We start from the raw sequence: 25,457 nt of genomic DNA, 5'->3' as shown, positions 1-25,457 counted from the left end.
ACAGTGTTAGATAAGGGTCCAGCTTCATTCTTTTGCCTGTGGATATCCACTTTTCCCTAGTATCATTTGTTGAAAAAGCTGTCCTCCCCCATTGAATGGTCTTGCACCCTTGTCAAAAGTCATTTGACTGTATATGCAAAAGTTTGTTTCTGGACTCTCTATTCTATTCAGTTGGTCTGTATGCCTGTAGAGTGCCTGTATTACACTATTTTGATTTTAGTAGCTTTGTAGTAAGTTTTGAAATCAGGACATGTGAGTCATCAGTTTTGTACTTCTTTAATATTGTTTTGGCTCTTCAAGGTCCCCTGAGATTCCATATAAATTTTGGGATGCTGCTGCTGCTGCTAAGTCGCTCCAGTCGTGTCTGACTCTGTGCGACCCCATAGACAGCAGCCCACCAGGCTCCGCCATCCCTGGGATTCTCCAGGCAAGAACACTGGAGTGGGTTGCCATTTCCTTCTCCAATGCAGGAAAGTGAAAAGTGAAGTCGCTCAGTCATGTCCGACTCTTCGCAACCCCATGGACTGCAGCCTCCCAGGCTCCTCCGTCCATGGGATTTTCCAGGCAAGAGTACTGGAGTGGGTTGCCATTGCCTTCTCCAGTTTTGGGATGGGTTTTTCTATTTCTACAAAAAAGGTCATTGTAATGAGGAGTAATGCTTTTTGACCAGGTGGGCATTCACTACTTGCTGCTTCATAAAGTTAAACATGTAGAATAATGGTGTGACCATAATTATGGCAACAAGTTTCTTAATTTGCACAATTAAAATGGTTTTACATTTCAAATACAGTATTTTGATCATTGTGTGTGTGGTTCATTCTGGAGAGATTACTGAGGTAACATGCAGCGTCACTTTATAAACAAGGTTTCAGATAGGGCACAGTATCCTTTTTTTCTTGGATAATAATAATCTATAATAATACTCTTTTAGAGTCCTCTTACTAAGTTCCACCTAATAAGTGTAAAATTATCTCCAAAATGTTATTAGCACACATGGAAGAGACTGTAACAGAATTACGCATGCATTTGCCTCTCTTGGGTTACTTGAGCAAATAAATATTCAAGTTACATTCAAGGAGCAGTTACAGTCCAGATAATGAATGGACTGAATTTGCAGAGGAAATGAAAATGTTTATCCCTTCTCTGCCTTCAGCAAGTAGACTGGGCTCATCATAATGCAGTTTCACTTATTTGACTTAAGGGTATAGCCTACTTTTTATTATAATTCAGGTCATGAATTAATGAGTATATTTTTAAAATCCTACAATTCTGACTTCTCAACAAACCTTAAAAAAGAAAGCATACCATTATGTGATGTAGTTATTTAACACATAAGGATTAGTTGCTGGGTTCATAAATTACGGCTCTGAAAGATTGAAATTTCTCACTTCTTGGCTTTGAAGTTGCTGCCTTTGTGTTCAAGTTCACTCATATGCGGAGATTGACTGATGTTTAAATTCTTACCCCCCAAAAGAATAACACAGAAGTCCAGTAAATTCTTGATTTGATGTGATTTCAATATTTGGCCATTTTAATATTCTTTTAATTATTTACACTTATGCTTTGTCCAGTTCTATCAGGTTGTCTTTTTTCTTTATTTAAATTTTTTTATATTTAATGCAATTTTTAAAGGTAACACCACATTTACAATTACTGCAAAATATTGGCCATATTCCCCATGCTGTACGATACATCTTTATAGCCTAACTTACACCCAGTGGGTTTCCCTGGTGGCTCAGTGGTAAAGTGTCTGCCTGCAGTGCAGGAGACCTGGGTTCAATCCCTGAGTCAGGAAGATCCCCTGGAGAAGGACATGGCAACCCACTCCAGTATTCCTTGCCTGGGAAATTCCATGGATGGAGGAGCCTGGTGGGCTACAGTCCATGGGGTCACAAAGAGTCAGACACAACTGAGTGACTTCACTTCGCTTTTATGCCCAGTAGTTTATACCTCCCACTCAACCACCCCTATATTGCCACCTCCCATTGGTAACCACTAGTTTGTCCTCTGTATCTGTGTGTCTGCTTCCTTTTTTTTATATTCAGTAGTTTCTTTTATATTTTAGATTCCACATATATGTGATGTACAGTATTGGGCTTTGTCTATCTAACTTACTTCACTTAGCCTAATGCCCTCCAGTCCACCAATGTTGCTGCAGATGGCAAGATTTCATTCTTTTTCATAACTGAATGGTATTCTTGTGTGTATGTGTTTATATACATAACACTGTATCTTCTTTATCCATTCATCTGTTGGTGGACACTTAGGTTGCTTCCATATCTTTACTTATGAACATCAGGGAGCATGTATCTCTTCAAATTAGTGTTTTATTTTTTTGGAGATATATCCAGGAGTGGAATTGCTGAGTTGTATGGTAGCTCTATTTTTAGTTTTTTTGAGAAACCTGTTTTCCATAGTGGCTGCACCAGTTTACATTTCCACCAACAGTGTAAATGGGGTTCCTTTTCTCCACATTCTTGCCAACATTTGTTATTTGCATTCTTTTTGATGATAGCTGTTCTAAGAGGTGTGCAGTGATATTGCAAGTGGTTTTGATTTCTATCTCCCTGGTGATTATTGAGCATCTTTTCATGTGCTTATTGTCCATCTGCATATCCTGTTTGGAAAAATGTCTGTTCAGTTCTTCTGCCCATGTTTTTTACTTGGGTTGTTTGCTTTTTTGATGTTGAGTTATATGAGCTGTTTATATATGTTGGGTATTGATCCCTTATTGGTCATATCATTTGCATATATTTTCTCCTATTCAGTAGGTTGTCTTTTCATTTTGTCAGTGGTTTCCTTTGCTATTCAAAAGCTTTCATGTTTAATTAGGGAAAAGAGTAGATGCATAGAATGAAGGTTAAAAGTATTTAACAGAGTCAGAAAGTATAAAGAGCAGCCAGAGATGAAGAATACAATAACTGAATGAAAAATTTGCTAGAAGTCATAAAGAGTAGAAAAGTAGAAAGAATGAACAGTAGGCTAAATGATACAGAGGAATGGATAAGTGAGCTTGAAGACAGAATATTGGAAGTCACTACTGCTGAAAGAAAAAAGAGAAAAGAATAAAAGGAAATAAGGACCAGCTTGGTGGGTTATAGTCCATAGGGTCACAAAGACTTGGACACACCAAAGGGACTTAGCACGCACGCAGGAAACCTCTGGGACGACACCAAGTACAGTAATATTTGCACTGTAGGAATTCCAAATTATTGGAGGCATTAAAGTTAAAAGCTTCCTAACCTGGAGAAGGAAATGGTCACCTAAGTCCAGGAAGCACAGCGAGTCCCATACAGAATTTACCCAGAGAGGAACACGCCAAGACACATTGTAGTTAAAATGGCAGAAATTAAAGGTAAATAGAGAAGAGAATGGGCTTCCCTGGTAGCTCAGCTGGTAAAGAATTCGCCTGCAATGCAGGAGACCCCGGTTTGATTTCCTGGGTCAGGAAGATCCCGTGGAGAAGGGATAAGCTACCCACTCCAGTATTCTTGGGCTTCCCTGGTGACTCAGCTGGTAAGCCTGCAGTGTGGGAGACCTGAGTTTGATCCCTCCGTTGGGAAGATCTGGAGAAGGGAACAGCTACCCACTCTGGTATTCTGGCCTGGAGAATCATGGACTGTATGGTCCATGGGGTTGCAAAGAGTTGGACAAGACTAAGTGACTTTCAGAGAAGAGAATATTAAAAACAGCAAGGGAAAAGCAACAAATAACATACAAGGGATCTCCCATAAGGCTATCAGCTAATTTTTCAGCAGAAACTCTTCAGGCCAGAAGGTAGTTACATGGTATATTTAAGGTAATGAATAAGAAAAACATACAACCAAGAATACTATATTTAACAAGTCTTTTATTCACATTTGATGGAGAAGTCAAAGCGTTGCGTGTGTGCTCAGTCATGTCCAACTCATTGTGACCCCATGGACTGTAGCCTGCCCGGCTCCTCTTTCCGTGGAATTTTCCAGGCAAGAATACTGGAGTGGGTTGCCATTTCCTATTCTAGGGGATCTTCCTGACCAGGGTCAAACCCCCATCTCCTAAGTCTCCTGCATTGTCAGGCAGATTCTTGACCACTGTGCCACCTGGGAAGCCTTACAAGCAAGCAGAAGCTAAGAGTTCAGCACTACCAAACCAGCCTTACAATGAATGGTAAAGGAACTTATCTAGGTTAAAAAAAGAAAAAGGACACAACTAGGAACAAAAAATTATTTGGAGAGCTCATCAGTAAAGGCAAACATATAGTAAAGGTAGGAAATAATCCATACACAAACTAATAGGAAAGTTAAAAGACAAAAGTAGTAAAATCATCCATATCCACAATAAGCAGTTAAGGGATTCATGAAACATGTAAAATGTGATACCAAAGACAGTAATCATGAGGAGAGGAGAGTCAAGTGCAGGGTTTTTAAATTGCATTTGAAACTAAGAGATGAGCAACTTAAAACAATCACGCATATGCATAGATTGCTATACAAAAGCCTCATCGTAGCCTCAAACCAAAAATCTTTAATAGATGTACACACAAAAAAGAAAAAGGAATTGAAACACAACACTGAAATAGTCCTCAAAGCACAAGAGAAAAGAAAAAAGAAGAAGGGGAGGCGGGAATGACCTACAAAATTAAATCTAAAACAATTAACAAAATGACATTAAAAACTCCTAGAGGAGGACATAAATCACAGCAGGATCCTCTATGACCCACCTCCCAGAATATTGGAAATAAAAGCAAAAATAAACAAATGGGACCTAATTAAACTTAAAAGCTTTTGCACAATAAAGGAAACTTATAAGCAAGGTGAAAAGACAGCCCTCAGATTGGGAGAAAACAATAGCAAACGAAGCAACAGACAAAGGATTAATCTCAAAAATATACAAGCAACTCCTGCAGCTCAATTCCAGAAAAATAAATGACCCAATCAAAAAATGGGCCAAAGAACTAAACAGACATTTCTCCAAAGAAGACACAGATGGCCAACAAACACATGAAAAGATGCTCAACATCACTCATTATCAGAGAAATGCAAATCAAAACCACAATGAGGTACCATTACACGCCAGTCAGGATGACTGCTATCCAAAAGTCTACAAGCAATAAATGCTGGAGAGGGTGTGGAGAAAAGGGAACCCTCTTACACTGTTGGTGGGAATGCAAATTAGTACAGCCACTATGGAGAACAGTGTGGAGATTTCTTAAAAAGCTGGAAATAGAATTGCCATATGACCCAGCAATCCCACTTCTGGGCATACACACCGAGGAAACCAGATCTGAAAGAGACACGTGCACCCCAATGTTCATCGCAGCACTGTTTATAATAGCCAGGACATGGAAGCAACCTAGATGCCCATCAGCAGATGAATGGATAAGGAAGCTGTGGTACATATACACTATGGAATATTACTCAGCCATTAAAAAGAATTCATTTGAATCAGTTCTAATGAGATGGATGAAACTGGAGCCCATTATACAGAGTGAAGTAAGCCAGAAAGATAAAGACCAATACAGTATACTATGCATATATATGGAATTTTAAAAGATGGTAACGATAACCCTATATGCAAAACAGAAAAAGAGACACAGATGTACAGAACAGAATTTTGGACTCTGTGGGAGAAGGTGAGGGTGGGATGTTTCAAGAGAACAGCATTGAAACATGTTTATTATCTAGGGTGAAACAGATCACCAGCCCAGGCTGGATACATGAGACAAGTACTCAGGGCTGGTGCACTGGGAAGACCCAGAGGGATGGGATGGGGAGGGAGGCGGGAGGGGGGATCGGGATGGGGAACACATGTAAATCCATGGCTGATTCATGTCAATGTATGGCAAAAACCACTGCAATATTGTAAAGTAATTACCTCCAACTAATAAAAATAAATGGAAAAAAAAAAGGACATTAAGAGCTCCTGATAGCTCAGTTGGTAAAGAATCCGCCTGCAATGCAGGAGATCCTGGTTCGATTCCTGAGTTGGGAAGATCCCCTGGAGAAGGGAAAGGCTACCCACTCCAGTATTCTGGCCTAGAGAATTCCATGGACTATATATATAGTCCATGGGGTCGCAAAGAGTTGGACATGACTGAGCGACTTTCACTTCACTTCATATCAATAATTACCTTAAATGTAAACAGACTAAATTCTCCAACCAAAAGACATTGACTGGCTAAATGGGTATAAAACAAGACCCATATATATGCTGCCTATGAGAGACTCACTTTAGATCTAAAGATACATAAAGACTGAAAATAAGAGGATGGAAAAAGTTATTCTATGCAAATACAAATCCAAAAGAAAGCCAGAATAGCAATATTTATGTCATACAAAATAGACTTTGAAGACCGTTCCAAGAGACAAGGAAGGATACTATGTAATGATCAAGGTATAAATATAAGAAGATATAATAATTGTAAATATACATGCACCCACCATAGAAACACTTAAATATATAAGTTAAATGTTAGCAGACATAAAAGGAAAAATCAACAGTGACACAGTAATAGTAGGAGACTCTAACCTCCCCTTCCTGCCAACTTTCATCAATGGAAAGGTCATCCAGATAGAAAATCAATAAGGAATCACAGGCCTTCAATGACACATTAGACCAAATGGTCTTAACTGATATATAGAGAGCATTTCATCTGAAAGCTACAGAATACACATTGTAGTGTACATGGAACATCCTCCAGCATAGAGCACGTGCATGGCTGCAAAACATGCCTTGGTAAATTTAAGAAAATTAAAATAATATCAAGCATCTTTTCCAACACTATGAGACTAGAAATCAACTATAGGGGGAAAAAAACAACTGTAAAAACAGAGACATGTGGAAGCTAAACAGCACGCTACTAAACAGCCAGTGGACTACTGAAGAAACCAAAGAGGAAATTAAAAATTACCTACAGACAAAAATGAAAACAGGATGATCCAAAACCTATGGAATACAGCAGAGGCAGATCTAAGAGGATGCTGTTTACACTTTAAAAATACTGACTTTTTATATGTTTTAAAAGTTTTCTTCAGTTTGTCTACTGTTTTTGTACTCTGTTTATGGTACTTTTTTGTGTGGAAGTTTTTTTTCCTTTTAGGTAAATTTGGCAATTTTCCTTTATTCCTCTGTTTCTTGTATATAGGCTTTTTCTACAGTTGGCTCTAAAGCTATTTCACACAGTTTCTTCTAGTTTTTTCCTTTCTCCTACCGTTGCCAACATTTAAATGTTTGCTCCATCAGGGACAGTTTTGTCCTAAGGTGTGAAGAAGAGCTTTCAGTTCAGTTCATTCGCTCAGTCATGTCCAACTCTGCTACCTCATGGACTGCAGCACGCCAGGCCTCCCTGTCCATCACCAGCTCCCAGAGCTTACTCAAACTCATGTCCATTGAGTCGGTGATGCCACCCAACCATCTCATCCTCTGTTGCCCCTTTCTCCTCCTGCCTTCAATCTTTCCCAGCATCAGGGTCTTTTCCAGTGAGTTGGGTCTTTTCCAGTGAGTCAGTTCTTTGGTTCAGGTGGCCAAAGTATTGGAGTTTCAGCTTCAGCATCAGTCCTTCCCATGAATATTCAGGACTGATTTCCTTTAGGATGGACTGGTTGGATCTCCTTGCAGTCCAAGGGACCTCAGGAGTCTTCTCCAGCATACAGTTCAAAAGCATCAGTTCTTCGATGCTCAGCTTTCTTTATAGTTCCAACTCTGACATCCATATATGACTACTGGGAAAGCCATAGCTTTGACTAGACGGACCTTTGTTGACAAAGTAATGTCTCTGCTTTTCAGTATGCTGTCTAGGTTGATCATAGCTTTTCTTTCAAGGAATAAACGTCTTTTAATCTCATGGCTGCAGCCACCATCTGCAGTGATTTTGGAGCCCACAAAAATAAAGTCTCTCACTGTTTCCATTGTTTCCCCATCCATTTGCCATGAAGTGATGGGACTAGATGCCATGATCTTAGTTTTCTGAATGTTGAGTTTTAAGCCAACTTTTTCAACTCTCCTCTTTCACTTTCATCAAGAGGCTCTTTAGTTCTTCTTCACTTTCAGGCATAAGGGTGGTGTCGTCTGCATATCTGAGGTTATTGATATTTCTCCTGGCAGTGTTGATTCTAGCTTGTGCTTCATCTAGCCCGGCATTTCGCATGATGTACTCTGCATAGAAGTTAAATGATCAGGGTGATAATATACTGCCTTGATGTAGTCCTTTCCTAATTTAGAATCAGTCTGTTGTTCCACATCTGGTTCTAACTGTTGCTTCTTGACCTGCATACGGATTTCTCAGGAGGCAGGTCAGGTGGTCTGGTATTCCCATCTCTTTAAGATTTTTCTCAGTTGGTGGTGATCCACAGTCAAAGGCTTTGGCATAGTCAATAAAGCAGAAGTAGATGTTTTTCTGGAATTCTCTTTCTTTTTCAGTGATCCAGTGGATGTTGGCAATTTGATCTCTGGTTCCTCTGCCTTTTCTAAATCCAGCTTGAACATCTGGAAGTTCTTGGTTGACGTACTGTTGAAGCCTGGTTTGGAGAATTTTAAGCATTACTTTGCCAGAATATGAGATGAGTAGAATTGTGTAGTAGTTTGAACATTCTTTGGCATTGCCTTTCTTTGGGATTGGAATGAAAACTGACCTTTTCCAGTCCTGTGGCCACTGCAGTTTTCCAGATTTGCTGGCATATTGAGTGCAACACTTTGACAGCATCATCTTTTAGGATTTCAAATAGCTCAACTGGAATTCCATCACATCCACTACTTTTGTTCGTAGTGATGCTTCCTAAGGCTCACTTGACTTCGCATTCCAGGATGCCTGGCTTTAGGTGAGTGATCACACCATCATGGTTATCTGGGTCATGAAAATTTTTTTGTATAGTTCTTCTATGTATTCTTGCCACCTCTTCTCGATATCTTCTGCTTCTGTTAGGTCCATACCATTTCTTTCCTTTATTGTGCCCATCTTTGCATGAAATGTTCCCTTGGTATCTCTAATTTTCTTGAAGAGATTGCTAATCTTTCCCATTCTATTGTTTTCCTCTATTTCTTTGCATTGATCACTGAGGAAGGCTTTCTTATCTCTCCTTGCTGTTCTTTGGAACTCTGCATTCAAATGGGTATATCTTTCCTTTTCTCCTTTGCTTTTCACTTGTCTTCTTTTCACAGCTATTTGTAAGGCCTCCTCAGACAACCTTTTTGCCTTTTTGCATTTCTTTTTCTTTGGGATGGTCTTGATCACTACCTCCTGTGCAGTGTTACGAACCTCAGTCCATAGTTCTTCAGGCACTCTATCAGATCTAATCCCTCAAATCTATTTGCCACTTTCACTACATAATTGTAAGGGATTTGATTTAGGTCGTACCTGAATGGTCTAGTGGTTTTCCCTCCTTTCTTCGATTTATGTCTGAATTTTGCAGTAAAGAGTTCATGATCTGTACCATAGTCAGCTGCCTGTCTTGTTTTTGCTGACTGTATAGAGCTTCTTCATCTTCCGCTGCAAAGAATATAATGGCTAGACAGTTTTCCAAAGCTGTTTACTACAAACTCTGTCTTTTGTTTGTAGATTTGAAATGCGTTGCTTGTCATGAACTGAATTTCCATTTAAGCATGAGTTTTATTGTCTGTTTCAGTGATTCCCCACCACCCCTCCCCCCATTTGTAATTCAGGATTATCCTGTTTTTGATTACTGTGATTTTTCATTGTATTTTATAATCTTCATTGCTTTTATTTTTCAGTTATTTCCCTTCTGTTTTCATAATTTTTTCCCTAGGAAAGGTTTAAGATCATTTTTATCAAAGTGTAAAAAACCTTGTGAGAGTAATGTAGAAGACTTAACATTTAACAATGGTAAGGAATTTTCTTATTCAGCTCTTCAGGAAAATATTATAGTTCTTGCCACATAGGACTTCATATTTATGGTAATTCTTGCTTTCATGAATAGCAGTTTTTTCTTCTCTTATACTTTCTATTTTGGTTACTGTTGATATTTATGTGAGTCATTATATTGGATTTATTTAGTCTGTGACAGTCTTACATAATTAATATTTTAAAATAGAATTGTTAATTTTAGTGCTTTTTGATGCTCTTTTTGCTTTGATTATAACTTTGTGAAACATTGTAATGCCAACCCTTCTTTCTTGTTTGCATTTATGTATCATATAACAAAGGGATAATGCTATTACATTTAGGCCTATCATTTTACTTTCTTTTTGGATCGTTGGTTTTTAGGTGTTTGTCTTGTAATTGTCTTTAAATTTTATTTTATAGCCCAATCTGAATCTTTCTCGGCCAGTCATTTTAAAATTTAGTGAGATCTTCTGTTACAGTAGGTTTTTTATTTAATGTGTTTTGAAGATTTTAAACAAAATATAGCTAGAAGTTTCGTTTACTATTATTGCTGATAATTTGAAAGGTACACAGTTTGTAGTTTTATCAGAGGATGGCTTCTAAGACTTTAAATAGTATACTTAAATTTGGGTTTTTAATTTATCAACTTAAGAAATGAAGCAGTCATTAGCTTCATGAGTTTAAAGATGTTGAACTTCATATTCTTTCTGCCTCTTCATCTCCAGTTTAGGGATGCTTGTTAATTTATTTGAAGATTTTAGTCTTAGAATTTTTTTTATTATACTAGGGCATGAATGTGTATTAGCCTGCGTATCTTTGTTTTTAATTACGAGATACCAGTTATTTAGGCTTAGTTTTATCATTAATAGATTCAGTCCTCACCGTCCTTTCATTCCATGTCCTTGTTGCTTTTTTTTGTATCAGTTGTTGCCAAGTTGAATCATATCATCACATTGATTTTCCTGTGAATATCAAGAATAACATAACTTTGATTCACAAATTAATTGTTCTTCTCAAGCTTGCTGTTCCCCTCTCTCTTCCCCATTTTGCTAAGCCACTAGCCAAGCCAAAAATACAGGCAATGTCCTTGATTTCTCTTTCTTTTGTACTTCAGGGTTAGTCTGTCAGCAAGTTCCTTCAACTCAACCTTCAAAACATATGCTGAATCCATCTACTTCTTATTGCCATCTTTCCCCTCTGGTCTCTCTGTTTCCTCTCCCAGACCTCCCATCTACCGCCATCTAGTTTCCACAGAGCCACCAGAATGGTCCTTTTAAAATACAAATCATATCATAATGCTCTCCTCCTTAAAACCTTCTTGGAGCTTCGAAATTGCACTTAGAATAAATAATATTCAAACTTTCAACCTTGCTTATAAAAAACCCTGTGTGATTGGCCCTGTCTACTTCTCTGAGCTCATCATGTATCTTTTTCCCTTCCCTACTCCCCTCTTATTTTGTTCTTTTTTATTTAATCAGTCCAAGATTAAACGGACTCTTCTGTTCTGCGTGAAGTACTAGTTTTCATGATCTTTTTCCAGAAGTCCATCTGGTCGTTCAGATTTCAGCTTAAATGTTGTAGCCTCATAAGGACCCAGTTCTGACTACGTAAGTTAAAGCAGTCCCTCAGATCTTTGTTATTTTAGTTCTCTCCCTAGGACATGTGCCTGCGTAACATTTTTCTTATTTCTTTGTATTTGTTTGTTTAATGTCCGTCTCTCCTGGAGTGTTAAGAGGCATGAGACTAGTGATCTGTCTTTACTGTTATATTTCAGCACCAGAAATATTATAGGCACATAGAGGACACTCAGTAAATATCTTTGTACAGGGGAATACTATCAATGACTTTCTGTTGTCTTTTAAATGAGAATGACCAGTCAACTAGATATAGAATTATTACATTATACATTCTTCTCCTGCCCTCAGAAAATATATAGACGTTTTCTGCTTTGAATATAGTTAGAATAAAGCTATAAGGCTTTCCTGATTTTTTTCTTCTTGTAGGTAACTTGCTGCTTCTTGCTGAACTTGCTGCTCAATTGTCTGTGGCACTAATCTAATCTGTGATGTTCAGGTCTTATTATTTATTTAGATTTTAATTCATTATTAACAGTAATTGTGATTTCAGTAAATTTAGTAATAGTAAATAACTATAAAATTAGTCACCCGAGAAATGTTTTTCTTACAGTTTAAGTATACATACTTTTCTTTTAGTAAATAGTTTCATTTATTTTCATAGTCTGTGTTTTAGAATCTGAGAAATTGGTCTTCTGTTTGTGACAGTGATTTTATTCATTTGGGTTATTTCATTATTATATGTTTTATTTGCAGATTTGTTTTCTTTTGGTTTTGCCTTTAAAAAAATAATTTCTATGTTAATCATAGATTTTTGTAGTCTTTTTTTTTTTTAGCATTTTCCAAAAAGCCAAAGTAGATGTGTTTTTCACATTTTGCAAACAGTTAGGGGAGTTTTATGTGAAAAATACGATGATATAGTGTTGAATTTTCCCAACATTTGGTTCAGATGCCTCAAATAATTCTGGAGACAGCTGTATTTCAAAAATGAATTTTTGACAGTACTTCGCAACTTAAAAAACACACACACACACACACACCAAAGCCAGTATAGTGCAAAAGTGCTTCCTTGTATTTATTTAACAGATGAGCTGGTTTAGAATTTTATTTAGACATGAAAAGATAATTATTTGCCAATATGACCTAGAAAAAAGCCTGCATCTGGTAAAAGATAAACATTTTTTTTAAGTAAATGAAATCTCAGCTGTAACTTAATTATACTTTACACCCCAGTTAAAAATAGATTATTGAAATTTATAATAATTTTAAAGTCTTGAAGTTTATGACAGATTTACCGACTTGTTCCTAGTAATTTAATTGTATAATATTATATTTAAAATTTCACTAAAATAGGTGACTTTTGAGGCTCTTCTAATACTAATCCTAAAGTGAATCTTAGAGTTAAGAGCAAAAATAGATTAGCACAGAGAACTATTATTTTAATTGGTCACAAAAATAATTGATAAGATGAATGAGCATTTTTCCCTATATTTTTGTTGCCCTTTTACACATATGTAAGCAAATGATTTAGAGTGATTTAAGCATTTCTCTATCTCATTTTTATAGGCTATACTTTTTAAACAGAAGCACCATTTTACAAATGGTGACTTTTAAGTGTTGAAAATAAACAGTATCAATGGTATCATTTTGAGTTTTATTATCTCTTTGGTGAGGCATCAGGACTGCTTTAGAAAAGCAGGCAGATATAACGATCGTGCGTGTCACCCTACTTTCCTGTTTGTGTCTGAATTTCAGCCTACCCTCTTAACTCATTTTACAGATGCTCGTTTTGCTCAACAAATCTGTAGTTAGTGCCAGCCAACAGCCAGAACAAGACCAAGCTTGAGAAAGGTTATCATCAGAATCCTCATTTGCCTTCTCAAGTCTTCTCTGCTCACAATATCCCCTTATTATGGTGGAACTACATGGTGGTACTTTAAAATTTTGCAAATTATCATTTGTTTAAAACTGTGAGCCTTGCATACAGGCATGGAATTTAATGAAATCTTTGTGCAGGGTGATTAATGCAGTATACTTTGTTTACTTGTTTTTTCTTTTTTTTCCATTTATTTTTATTAGTTGAGGGCTAATTACTTTACAATATTGTAGTGGTTTTTGCCATACATTGACATGAATCAGCCATGGATTTACATGTGTTCCCTATCCCGATCCCCCCTTCCGCCTCCCTCCCCATCCCATCCCTCTGGGTCTTCCCAGTGCACCAGCCCTGAGCACTTGTCTCATGCATCCAGCCTGGGCTGGTGATCTGTTTCACCCTTGATAGTATACTTGTTTCAGTGCTGTTCTCTCTGAACACCCCACCCTCGCCTTCTCCCACAGAGTCTAAAAGCCTGTTCTGTACATCTGTGTCTCTTTTTCTGTTTTGCATATAGGGTCATCATTACCATCTTTTAAAATTCCATATATATGCATAGTATACTGTATTGGTCTTTATCTTTCTGGCTTACTTCACTCTGTATAATGGGCTCCAGTTTCATCCATCTCATTAGAACTGATTCAAATGAATTCTTTTTAATGGCTGAGTAATATTCCATAGTGTATATATACGACAGCTTCCTTATCCATTCGTCTGGTGATGGGCATCTAGGTTGCTTCCATGTCCTGGCTACTATAAACATGTCCTGGCTACTATAAAATGTGCTGTGATGAACATTGGGATACACATGTCTCTTTCAGATCTGGTTTCCTCAGTATGTATGCCCAGAAGTGGGATTGCTGGGTCATATGGCAGTTCTAATTCCAATTTTTTACGGAATCTCCACACTGTTCTCCATAGTGGCTGTGCTAATTTGCATTCCCACCAACAGTGTAAGAGAATTCCCTTTTCTCCACACCCTCTCCAGCATTTATTGTTTGTACACTTTTGGATAGCAGCCATCCTGACTGGCGTGTAATAGTACCTCATTGTGGTTTTGATTTGCATTTCTCTGATAATGAGTGATGTTGAGCATCTTTTCATGTGTTTGTTGGCCATCTGTGTCTTCTTTGGAGAAATGTCTGTTCTTTGGCCCATTTTTTGATTGGGTCATTTATTTTTCTGGAATTGAGCTGCAGTGTTTACTTGTTTTTTAAAATGCTAAATTGTAAATATTTATGAAATAATCCAATATTTGTAAATAACATAGTGAATTAGATGTATTTTACTAGATTAGACAGTTTTCAGATATGTTGGAATCTTTAAATATCTTTAAATAGATGTTTAAAACTTTTTTTGATGATATCTTGTTTCCTGGAAATATAAATGGAAAAAGTACAGTAAATTTTTTAAAAGTCAGAAATTTTATAAAGATTTAAACAACCATTAGTTTGCCTTGTTAATGTTCTTGAAAGAAATCCCAAAGTAGGAGGTTTGGCCAAATAGGACAAGTGGCAACTATTCCGATTAAGTGGTATGTTCCTGCTTTTCAATATTTACTTCTATTTTTAAAATCTAACATTTTTTATTTTTAAAAATAATCTGTAAATTTAAATATTTGTACCCTATGTTCACTGTTTAAAAAGTTCAAATCTGAATTGATGAAAGATGTTAATTTTGAGGTCACACCAAAATTTTTCTCTATTAGTTTTAGCTAAGTAGACATTTTCTGCCATTTAATAGGTAAAAATCACATGGAATGCTAGAGTACTCTGTTTCACTTGGATTCCAGTTTCTGAACACCAGATAAAATTGGAATGAGGATACTTGTTATTCAGCTCAGTCGCTCAGTCGTGTCCGACTCTTTGCAACCCCAAGGAGTGCAGCACGCCAGGATTCCCTGTCCATCACCAACTCTTGGAGCCTACGCAAATTCATGTCGGTTGTGTCATTGATGCCATCCAACCATCTCATCCTCTGTCGTCCCCTTCTCTTCCTGCCTTCAATCTTTCCCAGCATCAGGGTCTTTTCCAGTGAGTCAGTTCTTTGCATCAGGTGGCCAAAGTATTGGAGTTTCAGCTTCAACGTCAGTCCTTCCAATAAATATTCAAGACTAATTTCCTTTAGGATGGACTGGTTGGATCTCTTTGCAGTCCACGGGACTCCCAAGAGTCTTCTCCAACACCACAGTTTGAAAGCATCAATTCTTTGGTGCTCAGCTTTATTTATAGTCCAACTTTCACATCCATGCATGACTACTGGAAAAACCATAGCTTTGACTAGACGGACCTTTGTTCCAAAACATTGTCTTTGCTTTTTAGTATGCTGTCTAGGTTGATCATAGCTTTTCTTCCAAGGAGTAAACGTCTTTTAATTTCATTGCTGCAATCACCATCTGCAGTTATTTTGGAGCCCACGATAATAAAGTCTCTCACTGTTTCCGTTGTTTCCCCGTCTACTTGCCATGAAGTGATGGGACCAGATGCCATGATCTTGGTTTTCTGAATGTTGAGTTTTAAGTCAACTTTTTCAACTCTCTTCTTTCACTTTCATCAAGAGGCTCTTTAGTTCTTCTTCACTTTCAGGCATAAGGGTGGTGTCATCTGCATATCTGAGATTATTGATATTTCTCCCAGCAATCTTGATTCTAGCTTGTGCTTCATCCAGCCCAGCATTTCTCATGATGTACTCTGCATAGAAGTTAAACAATCAAGGTGACAATATACAGCCTTGACGTACTCCTTTCCCTATTTGGAACCAGTCAGTCTGTGTTGTTCCCTGTCAGGTTCTAACTGTTGCTTCCTGACCTGCATACAAATTTCTCAAGAGACAGGTCAGGTGGTCTGGTATTCCCATCTCTTTAAGATTTTTCCGCAGTTTGTGGTGATCCACACAGTCAAAGGCTTTGGCATAGTCAATAAAGCAGAAGTAGATGGTTTTCTGGAATTCTCTTGCTTTTTTGATGACCCAACGGATGAGACTTTGGTGATCACTTAAAAGTGGGTAGGTGTCAACTATACTCCAATTAAAAAAAAGGAAAAGTTAGTGGATAGGGAATTCCCTGGTGGTCCAGTGATTAGAACTCTGTGCCTTCATTGCACATCGCACTGATTCTATACCTGGTCAGGGAACTAAGATCCCAGAAGCCAGATTTCACCGCCAAAAACAATCAGAAACACAGAGAGGTGGGATGGGGAGGGAGGTGGGTAGGAGGTTAAATAGGAAGGGGACATACATATACCTGTGGCTGATTTATGTTGATGTATGGTAGAAACCAAAACAAGATTGTAAAGCAATTATCCTCCAATTCAAAATAAATAATTTTAAAATAAACACATAGAAGTGAATAACTAGATAGCCAAAGCATATAGTAACAAAGGTGATTCTTTACTTTCTTTTCCTTGTAATTCAGGGCTTCTTGATAAAATGAAGGATGACCTGGAATCTAGCCTGCTTGTTGAAATTAGCCTGTATAAATAATAAAATTTAGTACATAATGGAAAAGTTTCAGGCAGAGGGGTGAGAACTACTCTAATCAGAGAGCTCAGAGGGAGGAAGAAGGAGAGACAGTTCTTTGTATCCATAAGTGGGCAAGCAAAGCCTCCACATCTGGGTGGGCAGGTTTTTACTATAATCTTCAAGAATTGCTCCCTGTTGCTGCCTCTATTGATAATGGGGAACGTGAGATTATTGTCTATTTTGGATTATCTTCACTGATCCCCTTCTGTTTGCAGACTGTTATATTTAGGGTATATGTAACCATTCATGTCGTACATGTTTTCTCACTTTTACAAGTAAAAGCTAAATTTTCTGTAAAGATTTTTACTCAGATTTTGATTGTTTCAAGACTGTGTCCTTATTTGATTTATCTAGTTTTTTAAAATTGTTAACATTAAATTAGTTAACTGAAATATCAATTAATGTTTACATGAAGGGACTGTTGAAAAGAGTGCTTTTATGATTATGAATAAATTTGGTGTGTCATACTTAAATGTGTGTATAAACCACATCAGTAATGTTTGATTTTTTTTTTAAGTATTTTATGACATGATAAAAATATTATTTTGTTTTGGCTTTCAATTGAAAGTTGCTGTATAAAGGGGAAAATACCTCTGATTTGTGTGAGAATTTTATTTATCTATCTAAGACCTAATTTCTAAGTTTTTCCTTCTTGGTCCTTGTGTGTTATTCTAAGATGACTAAGTTAGAGCTAGGCCTTTCGTGGTGGCACAGTGGTAGAAGAATACACCTACAATACAGAAGGCTCAGGTTTTAAACCTGATGTTGTTTTGCAAAAGAACATTGCAAAACACTATCAGATAAAAATATGGTGATATCCTAATGAAGAACACATTTGTATCTTTCTTGCCTCCAACATATAATACTGCTATTGCATTTATTCAGTGTCAGATGTTGTACTAAATGCACTCCATCCTCTTCCTCACAACTTTCCTACCTGAGAGACTTGCAGTAACAGAAACTTGAGGGCATAAGAATCTGTTAGAAAAATGGCCAGCAACTGGTATTACTAAAATGTAGGGAATGTTCAGGGAAGTAGTAGATAAGGAATGAATTTAGATAGTATGTAATGGATTCAGATGTAATTCAAAAGAGTTAGATTGCCAGGGTTACATTGCCAGTGAATGGCTGAGTCCAGACTTAAATCCAGGTGTGTTAATCCAGACCTCGAGATCTTGTACATTATATTGCATTTACATAATACAAATGCACTCATTTATCAACTCCTAAACTCCTTTTACTGAAATAAAACACTGTTTCTATGCAAAATGAAGTTTGATAGTGACAGTGTCATTCTAAGTAGCCCATAATGACCATAAAATTCCCATATATAATAAATATTTTATTTTAATATAGTCTTTTCTAGTTAACCCAAATAGATTTTTGGTAGATAAATTGGAAAATATAAATAAAAAAAAGAAGAGAACCAAATTACTTAAAATTTTTACTACCCAGACTTAAACATTATGTATATTTCTTGAGACTTTTTTTCTGCTTATGTACTTACATAATATCCCTTTTTCACTTAATGTGTCATGAGCATGTTTTCATAGCAAAACATGTTATAACTGTGTTGTAATTGACTGTACCATAAGTTGTTGACCATTCTTTCATCAATAAATAGTACTGTAGAGAATATTGTCTGTGCACATCTCAAGAAAGTAAATATTGAAGTGAAATTATGAGTTTCAGGATTTCATGCATTTTTATGGCTTCTGACTTTGTAGAAAGAAACTGCAAGTGTACATTCTCTTTAAAGTATTAAGAATGTCTAATTCCTCATCTTTGATACTTGTGAAGGTTTCCTTCCTTCTTCCTATACATAGAGACACCAAATGTAACATGTTGACCAAGTTATCATCATTTTGTTTTTCAGGAGATGATTTTTCTTTGATTCAGCAAGAGATATTTATGGTTAAAGAATGTAAACACTGCAACATTGTTGCCTACTTTGGGAGCTATCTCAGGTGAAAAACACAAAGCATCTAATCTCTCTCTTTGTACTTCATACTTCTTTGTCCCACATCCCCTCCCTTTCATGTAAATGCTTTTTTATATTTAAATTTTAAAAATTACTTGGCTAAAGTTCTAAAATTTCTCAGATCTTCTTATTGGCTCCTCTGTTATATTAATAATGACAGCTTCATTTATGCATTTTTGCCTTATCTGGCAACCTTAATGAAATACTATGAATGATTACAAGTAAGTGTTTTAGCTTGTAATAGCAATCACATTCTAAACTATTTAAGGTGGGAACAGAGCTAAAATTAATATGCTTTTCTGTATCCAGAAGAAAAACTGTCAGGACAATCTCCTGTTGTAATCTGTCCTAAACCTTTCCTATGCTGAAGAGTGGCAATCTTCAAAGTATGTCAATGGTTGAGAATTACTAGCTAATATAATTTTCTTTCTCTTTCATATTAGTCGGGAAAAACTGTGGATTTGTATGGAATACTGTGGTGGCGGATCACTTCAAGATATTTACCATGGTACTGTTAATTTCTCTCTGTGTTTTAAAACTTGTACTTTAATGATTGTTATTTTATGTTTCTAGTTAACAACGGATGCTAACACATAGATTTACTGTTTTACATTCTGTCGTGCTCTGGAATATTGCATAAAAGAAATCTAAATTTTATATTTTGTTGGTATTCAGTTAAATTGCTGGAGCCTGATGAAGAAATCCAAGAGTACTTGAAGAATCTAGGTTTTACTTTTCAAATGTAGTCTCTAGGAAATCTTAAGTAGTATATAGGGAAGTATTTTATCTACAAAACAAAACTGCCTAAACTTCCTTGTAAATTAGAATTGAAATGCAAAAGGTGACTCTCACATAAAGCAAATTATCTGTCTATGTCTTAATGATAATGTGCTAACTGGGAAAACAATTTAATTATTGCTGTAATATTTTGTATTAAAATATGTAATTTTAAGAATTTGGAATATTTTATTTGTTGTTTAGTTGTAAGTCGTGTCTGACTCTTTTGTGACCCTGTAGACTATAGCCCTCCAGTCTCTTCTATCATTGGGATTTCCCAGACAAGAATACTGGAGTGGGTTGCCATTTCATTATGTTAATTTAGTCAACTTTCTGAATTGAATTGAATTTTCCTTTACATTATTATACTATAATGACTGTTCTCTTTTATTTTACTACTGTTGTTGATTTTTAAAAAAATTATTGGTAGGAAATGGCTCTGTGTCACTCAGTTTAAAATTCTTTTCTGTGATTTTATGAAGAATTATGATCTTTTATATGAAGACTTTTTATCTAATAGTTATAATTTTTATCCACATTTTCACAGAATGAGAACTCAGGATTATGGATTAATAAAACTATGCAGCAGACATTTTTATTACTACTTCTCCTTTTAAGCTGAAATAATGGTTTTGAGACATTTACTTTATTTCTTTGTGAAGTTTCTGCTTTCCATTATTAAACCTGCTATTTATTGAATTAAATTGAATCTAAAAAGTATTCATCCCTGTAAATAATATATTAGATAGCATAGTAATCAAGAACACCTATACCTATAATAACTTTTAATGAAATTGTTTCCCTTCTTTTACTACTATTTCATCAAGTTACTAAGAATAAAAATTTTATGTTCCTTAAAGTAGGTATAGAGAACCAGTGATTAAAATATATTGTAAAATATTTTAAGTAAAGATTGCATGAAAGTATCTGATTTTGACCTCACTGTCAGCAAATGCCACCCCCGACTTCAAATATTTTCTCATGGTATTGGAAAGCCTTATTTCCAAAGCACCTAGTTAGGTACTTGCAGAAGGATTTTATATTTCATAGGGAAAGATCTGGTTGTCACAAGTGACCTGATTACTTTTTGGATTCTTAGGTAAGGTATTAGATCAAGGTCCTTGTTTTGATGGATATAGTAAAGAATAATGCTAAGGGAATAACATTGTGACTTTTTTTAAAAAAAAAGTATATGATGCCTTTTCAACAATCAATTTCTCTTTATGGTCCTTTAACATGTATGAAAGTGTGAAAGTGTTAGTTGTTCAGCCGTGTCCGACTCTTTGCAACCCCATGAACTGTAACCTGCCAGGCTCCTGTATCCATGGAACTCTCTAGGCAGGAATACTAGAGTGGGTTGCCATTCCCTTCTCCAGGGGATCTTCCCACCCCAGGGACTGAACCCAGGTCTCCTGCATGGCAGGTACATTCTTTACTGCCTGAGCCACCAGGGAAGCCCTTGACATGTGTATATAACTGTAATTATATATGTTTTTCTCATTTGGGGGCTTTATTTATTTATTTATCTTTAGTTGTTCAGAATTGAGATCATGTCCATTGCTTTGCATAGAACATCTTGTGATATCTGGTACTGTGCTTTGCTCATAATGGGGGCTTAATAGTTTCACTGACCAAAGTCGTTATGAAGCAAACCTTCCATTTTTAAATTGCATTGAAAAATTTTCTACTTTACTGTTTTTTTGTTTCCTGATTCTAAGAATAATATATGCTCATGATAAATCACCCAGAGAGAGAGAGAGAGAGAGAGAGAGAAGTTTTATAATTGCTTGTCATTGTTGAAGTGTTTTTAGTCTGTTGTGTTCAAGTGTATAATGATGTGATCTCTTTTTTTATTTCTAGTTACTGGACCATTATCAGAACTGCAAATAGCCTATGTATGCAGAGAAACTTTACAGGTACTATATTTGCTTATGTAGATAGAAATGCAGTTCTAGTTTCACAGTTGAAAACAGTAAAATGGTGACCTGCCCAAAAGAGAAAGAGTAAACCAAATTTTTCTGTTAACTTCTCATACTGTAATTCTGTAAGCCTAGTTATTTCTTTTGCAAATGAGTCCCAGAAATTTATTTAAGCTAATAGTAGTGCACACCGGGGTGTTGTTTGGTGTTCTGCGTTGTAGTGCTTGTCCCTCAGTTGCTGCAAAGCTGAGGAAAGTCATAGGTATGAATTGGTTTTCATGAATGAATCATCAGACCTCTCAATTATAACCAGTCCAAGTTTTCCTTCAAGTTTTATGGCCGCAAAAGGAATCTTTTTGCATAATACATGAGGTCTTTTACTGTTTCTCCCAAAATGAGAATGAAGTTTCATAGCAATAACCCAGAATGTTATCTGGAAACCTTTGATCTATGTTATATTAATACATACTATTAATTATACTATTAGTAGGTACTATTAATATAGATACTATATACTAATATAGGTATTAATATAGATACTATTAATTATACTATTAATAGATACTATTAATATCAGAATCCCTTTTTATAAGCTCAGTAAACATTGCATTAAGTAGAGATTTCTTTCCTTCTTTATTTCAGACCCTGTGAGAGCTTTTAGTATGTTAAAATAGGTTATGAGTCTTCAGTAGGTATACAGTGTATACAATTTTTCTTCCAGTTTATTTTTTTAGTTCCTTGAAAGATTACTCATTGAAAAAATTAGCAGCTAATTTTGTTCACATGCTTTAAGGCATCTAATTTAGGAAGCAGGATGAAGAAGTAGTGGTTGTGTTATTTATTTTTTCAGTTCACAACTGATACTTATTAATTGATGCTTCTGTCTCTACATTTCCTAGATTGTGTAGTTTGTTTAGAAGAGAAATTGATAATTCTATATGTTACTCTTCCATATTTTAGAATTTGGGAATTTAACCTAAATTAAAGGAAAGCTCTAGTCATTTCTGAAAGAGTTGGTTTCCACATGCTTTAAAATTTTATTGTTCGATATATGAAAGTAAATTTATATATATACATAATTTACATATATTTCTATAACAGTCACATTAAAAATCTGCTTTTTTGTATTCACATAAAACACTAATCATGCACTCATAGCAGAGAATTGTTGACAGATTAGTGTTGTTAATATTTTAATTTCCAAAGTTCCTTGCTTCTTTAAGTAACGGACAGAGTACTAAATGAAAGTAGAAAGCGAAACAAAAATTTGCATTTGCATTCTGGCCCTGGTATATGACCATTATCTCGTCTGTGGTTTTAGTTCCCCAAGTATAAAATGAGGCTGTGGAAGAGATGACCTCCAAGATACTAGTTTGAATTTTAATTGTGTTATGCTGACAAAATTCCTCATCTAGTGTCTGTTGACAGGTGACTGGGTAAAGAGGCATGATTTAGGTAATTCAACAATATATAAAAAGATAATACATCATAGACAAGTGGGGTTTTATCATAGAAGGCAGTGTTGATTTAACATTCAAAATCATTTCAAGTAAATGATTGCATTAGCAAACAAAAAGAAAAGCGAAACCATGGGATCATCTAAGTAGACACAGAAAAGGCATTAGCTAAATCCAGTGCTCATTTCTGATAAAAATTCTTAGCATACTTCAAATAGAAAGAAACTAACTCAGCCTGATAAAGAGCATCTGTGAAAAACCTACAACTAAATCATACTTAATGGTAAAGACTAGATGCTTTTCCCACCAAGGTCAGTCAAACAAGGTAAAGATGTCTGCTCTCACTACTTCTTTTTAACAGTTTCTAGATGTTTGGCCAGGACAAAAAGCAAAAGCAGTGAAATAAAAGGCACCTGGACTAGAAAGTAAGAATTCAAGCTGTCTCTATTTATAGACTGCATAACTACATCTTTGGAAAAAATGGAATAGAGTCTACAAAGTAGCTAGTAGAACTAATGAGTGTGATTAGGGAGATTGTAGGACTCAAGATCAATATACAGAATCAGTTGGATTTCCATAGACTAGCAACATTACAATTTATAATAACTAAAATATGATATTCGTTGGGATATATGTAACAGAGAGGCATAAACACCTGTATACTAAAAACTATAAAATGACTTAGAGAAGTTAAAGAAGACCTCCGTAAACTGAGAACTTTGCCTTTTGTAGTATTCTTGTATTCATGTGTCAGAACATTTCTGTGCAATTAAGATACCATTTCTTCCCAAACTGACTATGGATTCAATGCAATTGCAATCAAAAGCAAAGGTTTTTTTTTCCCCTCTAGAAATTGATGAGCTGATTCTAAAATTTCTACAGAAACACAAAGGACCTGGAATAGTCGAAACAACTGTGAAAAAGAACAGAAAAATTTGAGGACCAACAGTAGCAATTTCAAGACCTATAAAACTATACTAAGTGAAACACAGTAGTAAGCACTGGCATAAGAGTAGATGATGCCAAAAGATTATAGAAATCTAGAAAGACTAGAAATAATTCCACACATATATGGCTACTGATTTTTGACAAACGTGAAGCTGCTGCTGCTGCTAAGTCAATTCAGCCATGTCCGACTCTGTGTGATCCCACAGACGGCAGCCCACCAGGCTCCCCCGTCCCTGGATTCTCCAGGCAAGAACACTGGAGTGGGTTGCCATTTCCTTCTCCCAATGTAGGAAAGTGAAAGTGAAGTCGCTCAGTTGTGTCCGACTCTTCGCGACCCCACGGACTGCAGCCCACCAGGTACTTCCAGCCATGGGATTTTCCAGGCAGGAGTACTGGAGTGGATTGCCATTGCCTTCTCCGACAAAGATGAAGAGAATTCAGAAGAGAAGGGATAGGTTTTTCACTAAATGGTTATGAAATAATTGAACTGTGCTTAGTTGCTCAGTCATGTCTGACTCTTTGTGACCCTACAGACTGTAGCCTACCAGGCTCTTCTGTCCATGGGGATTCTGCAGGCAAGAATACTGAAGTGGGTTGCCATGCCCTCCTCTTCCAGGGGATCTTCCCAATCCAGGAATTGAACCCAAGTCAAACACATGAACTTTGAACCACATTTTGTGACATATGTAAAAATTAACACTAATCACTTAGGTCTCAAACTAGAACTTATAGAAGAAAACATAGAAGAAAATTTTGCGATCTTGAGTTAATAAAAGCCTTTTCAGACATGAAAAACATGGTCCGTAAAAGAAAAATTTGACAAATTTGACTTGGTTAAAATTTAAAACTTCTGCTTTTCAAGACATACTATTAAGAGAATAAAAAGACAAACTACAGGCCTGAAAAAGGTATTTGCAAAGTATAAATCTGATACAGGGCTTGTCTCAAGAGTATATAAAGAACTCTCAAAACTAAATCAATAATAGGAAAAGCACCAATTAAACAAATGGACAAAAGATTTGAACAGATGTTTCACCAAAAGCTGTATAGATGGCAAATAAGGATATGAAAAATATACTTGATATCATTAGTTATTAGAAAAATGTGAATTAAAACCACAGTGAGATACCACTATATACCAGTTAGAATGGCTAAAATTAAAAGAACTGACCCTCATAAAGTTGCTGAGTATGTGAGTTAATTAGAACTCTCATACACTGCTAGTTTCAATGCAAAATTGTGCAGCTGCTTTGGAAAACCATTTGGCAGTTGCCTAGAAATTTAAACTTGTACCACCATATGACCCAGTCATATCTAAGTTATTTACCCAAGAGGGAAAAATCATACAAATACTTGACATAAATCTTTAGAGTGGGTTTCTATATAATAAGCAAAAGCTGGAAACAACTCACAACCCAAATATCTATCAACAGGTGAATAAATAAATTCTGTAATGACTGTATGATGGAATGCTCAGTAGTAAAAAAATGAAATATTGATAACACACTAACAAGGAATGTCAAATTAATATTGTGAATTAAAGAAGATAAAAGAATATTCTGTATGATTGCATTTACATAAAACTC

General features: G+C 36.0%; 1 protein-coding gene across 1 annotated transcript in view; it reads left to right on the top strand.

Annotated features, from left to right (window-relative positions):
* MAP4K5 (mitogen-activated protein kinase kinase kinase kinase 5) overlaps positions 1–25,457 on the top strand; it is a 114,784-nt gene that overhangs the window by 27,575 nt on the left and 61,752 nt on the right. Inside the window, exons 4-6 of the mRNA XM_070469107.1 lie at positions 18,666–18,756; positions 19,214–19,278; positions 21,408–21,463. Of these exons, the coding sequence (XP_070325208.1) occupies positions 18,666–18,756; positions 19,214–19,278; positions 21,408–21,463 (212 nt within the window). The remainder of the gene's footprint in view (positions 1–18,665; positions 18,757–19,213; positions 19,279–21,407; positions 21,464–25,457) is intronic.

Source organism: Odocoileus virginianus, chromosome 6 (genome assembly GCF_023699985.2).
Source record: "Odocoileus virginianus isolate 20LAN1187 ecotype Illinois chromosome 6, Ovbor_1.2, whole genome shotgun sequence".
NCBI classification, from domain to species: domain Eukaryota; kingdom Metazoa; phylum Chordata; class Mammalia; order Artiodactyla; family Cervidae; genus Odocoileus; species Odocoileus virginianus.
Note: the sequence above shows the minus strand (reverse complement) of the source record. Positions and strands in the feature narration are given on the sequence as shown.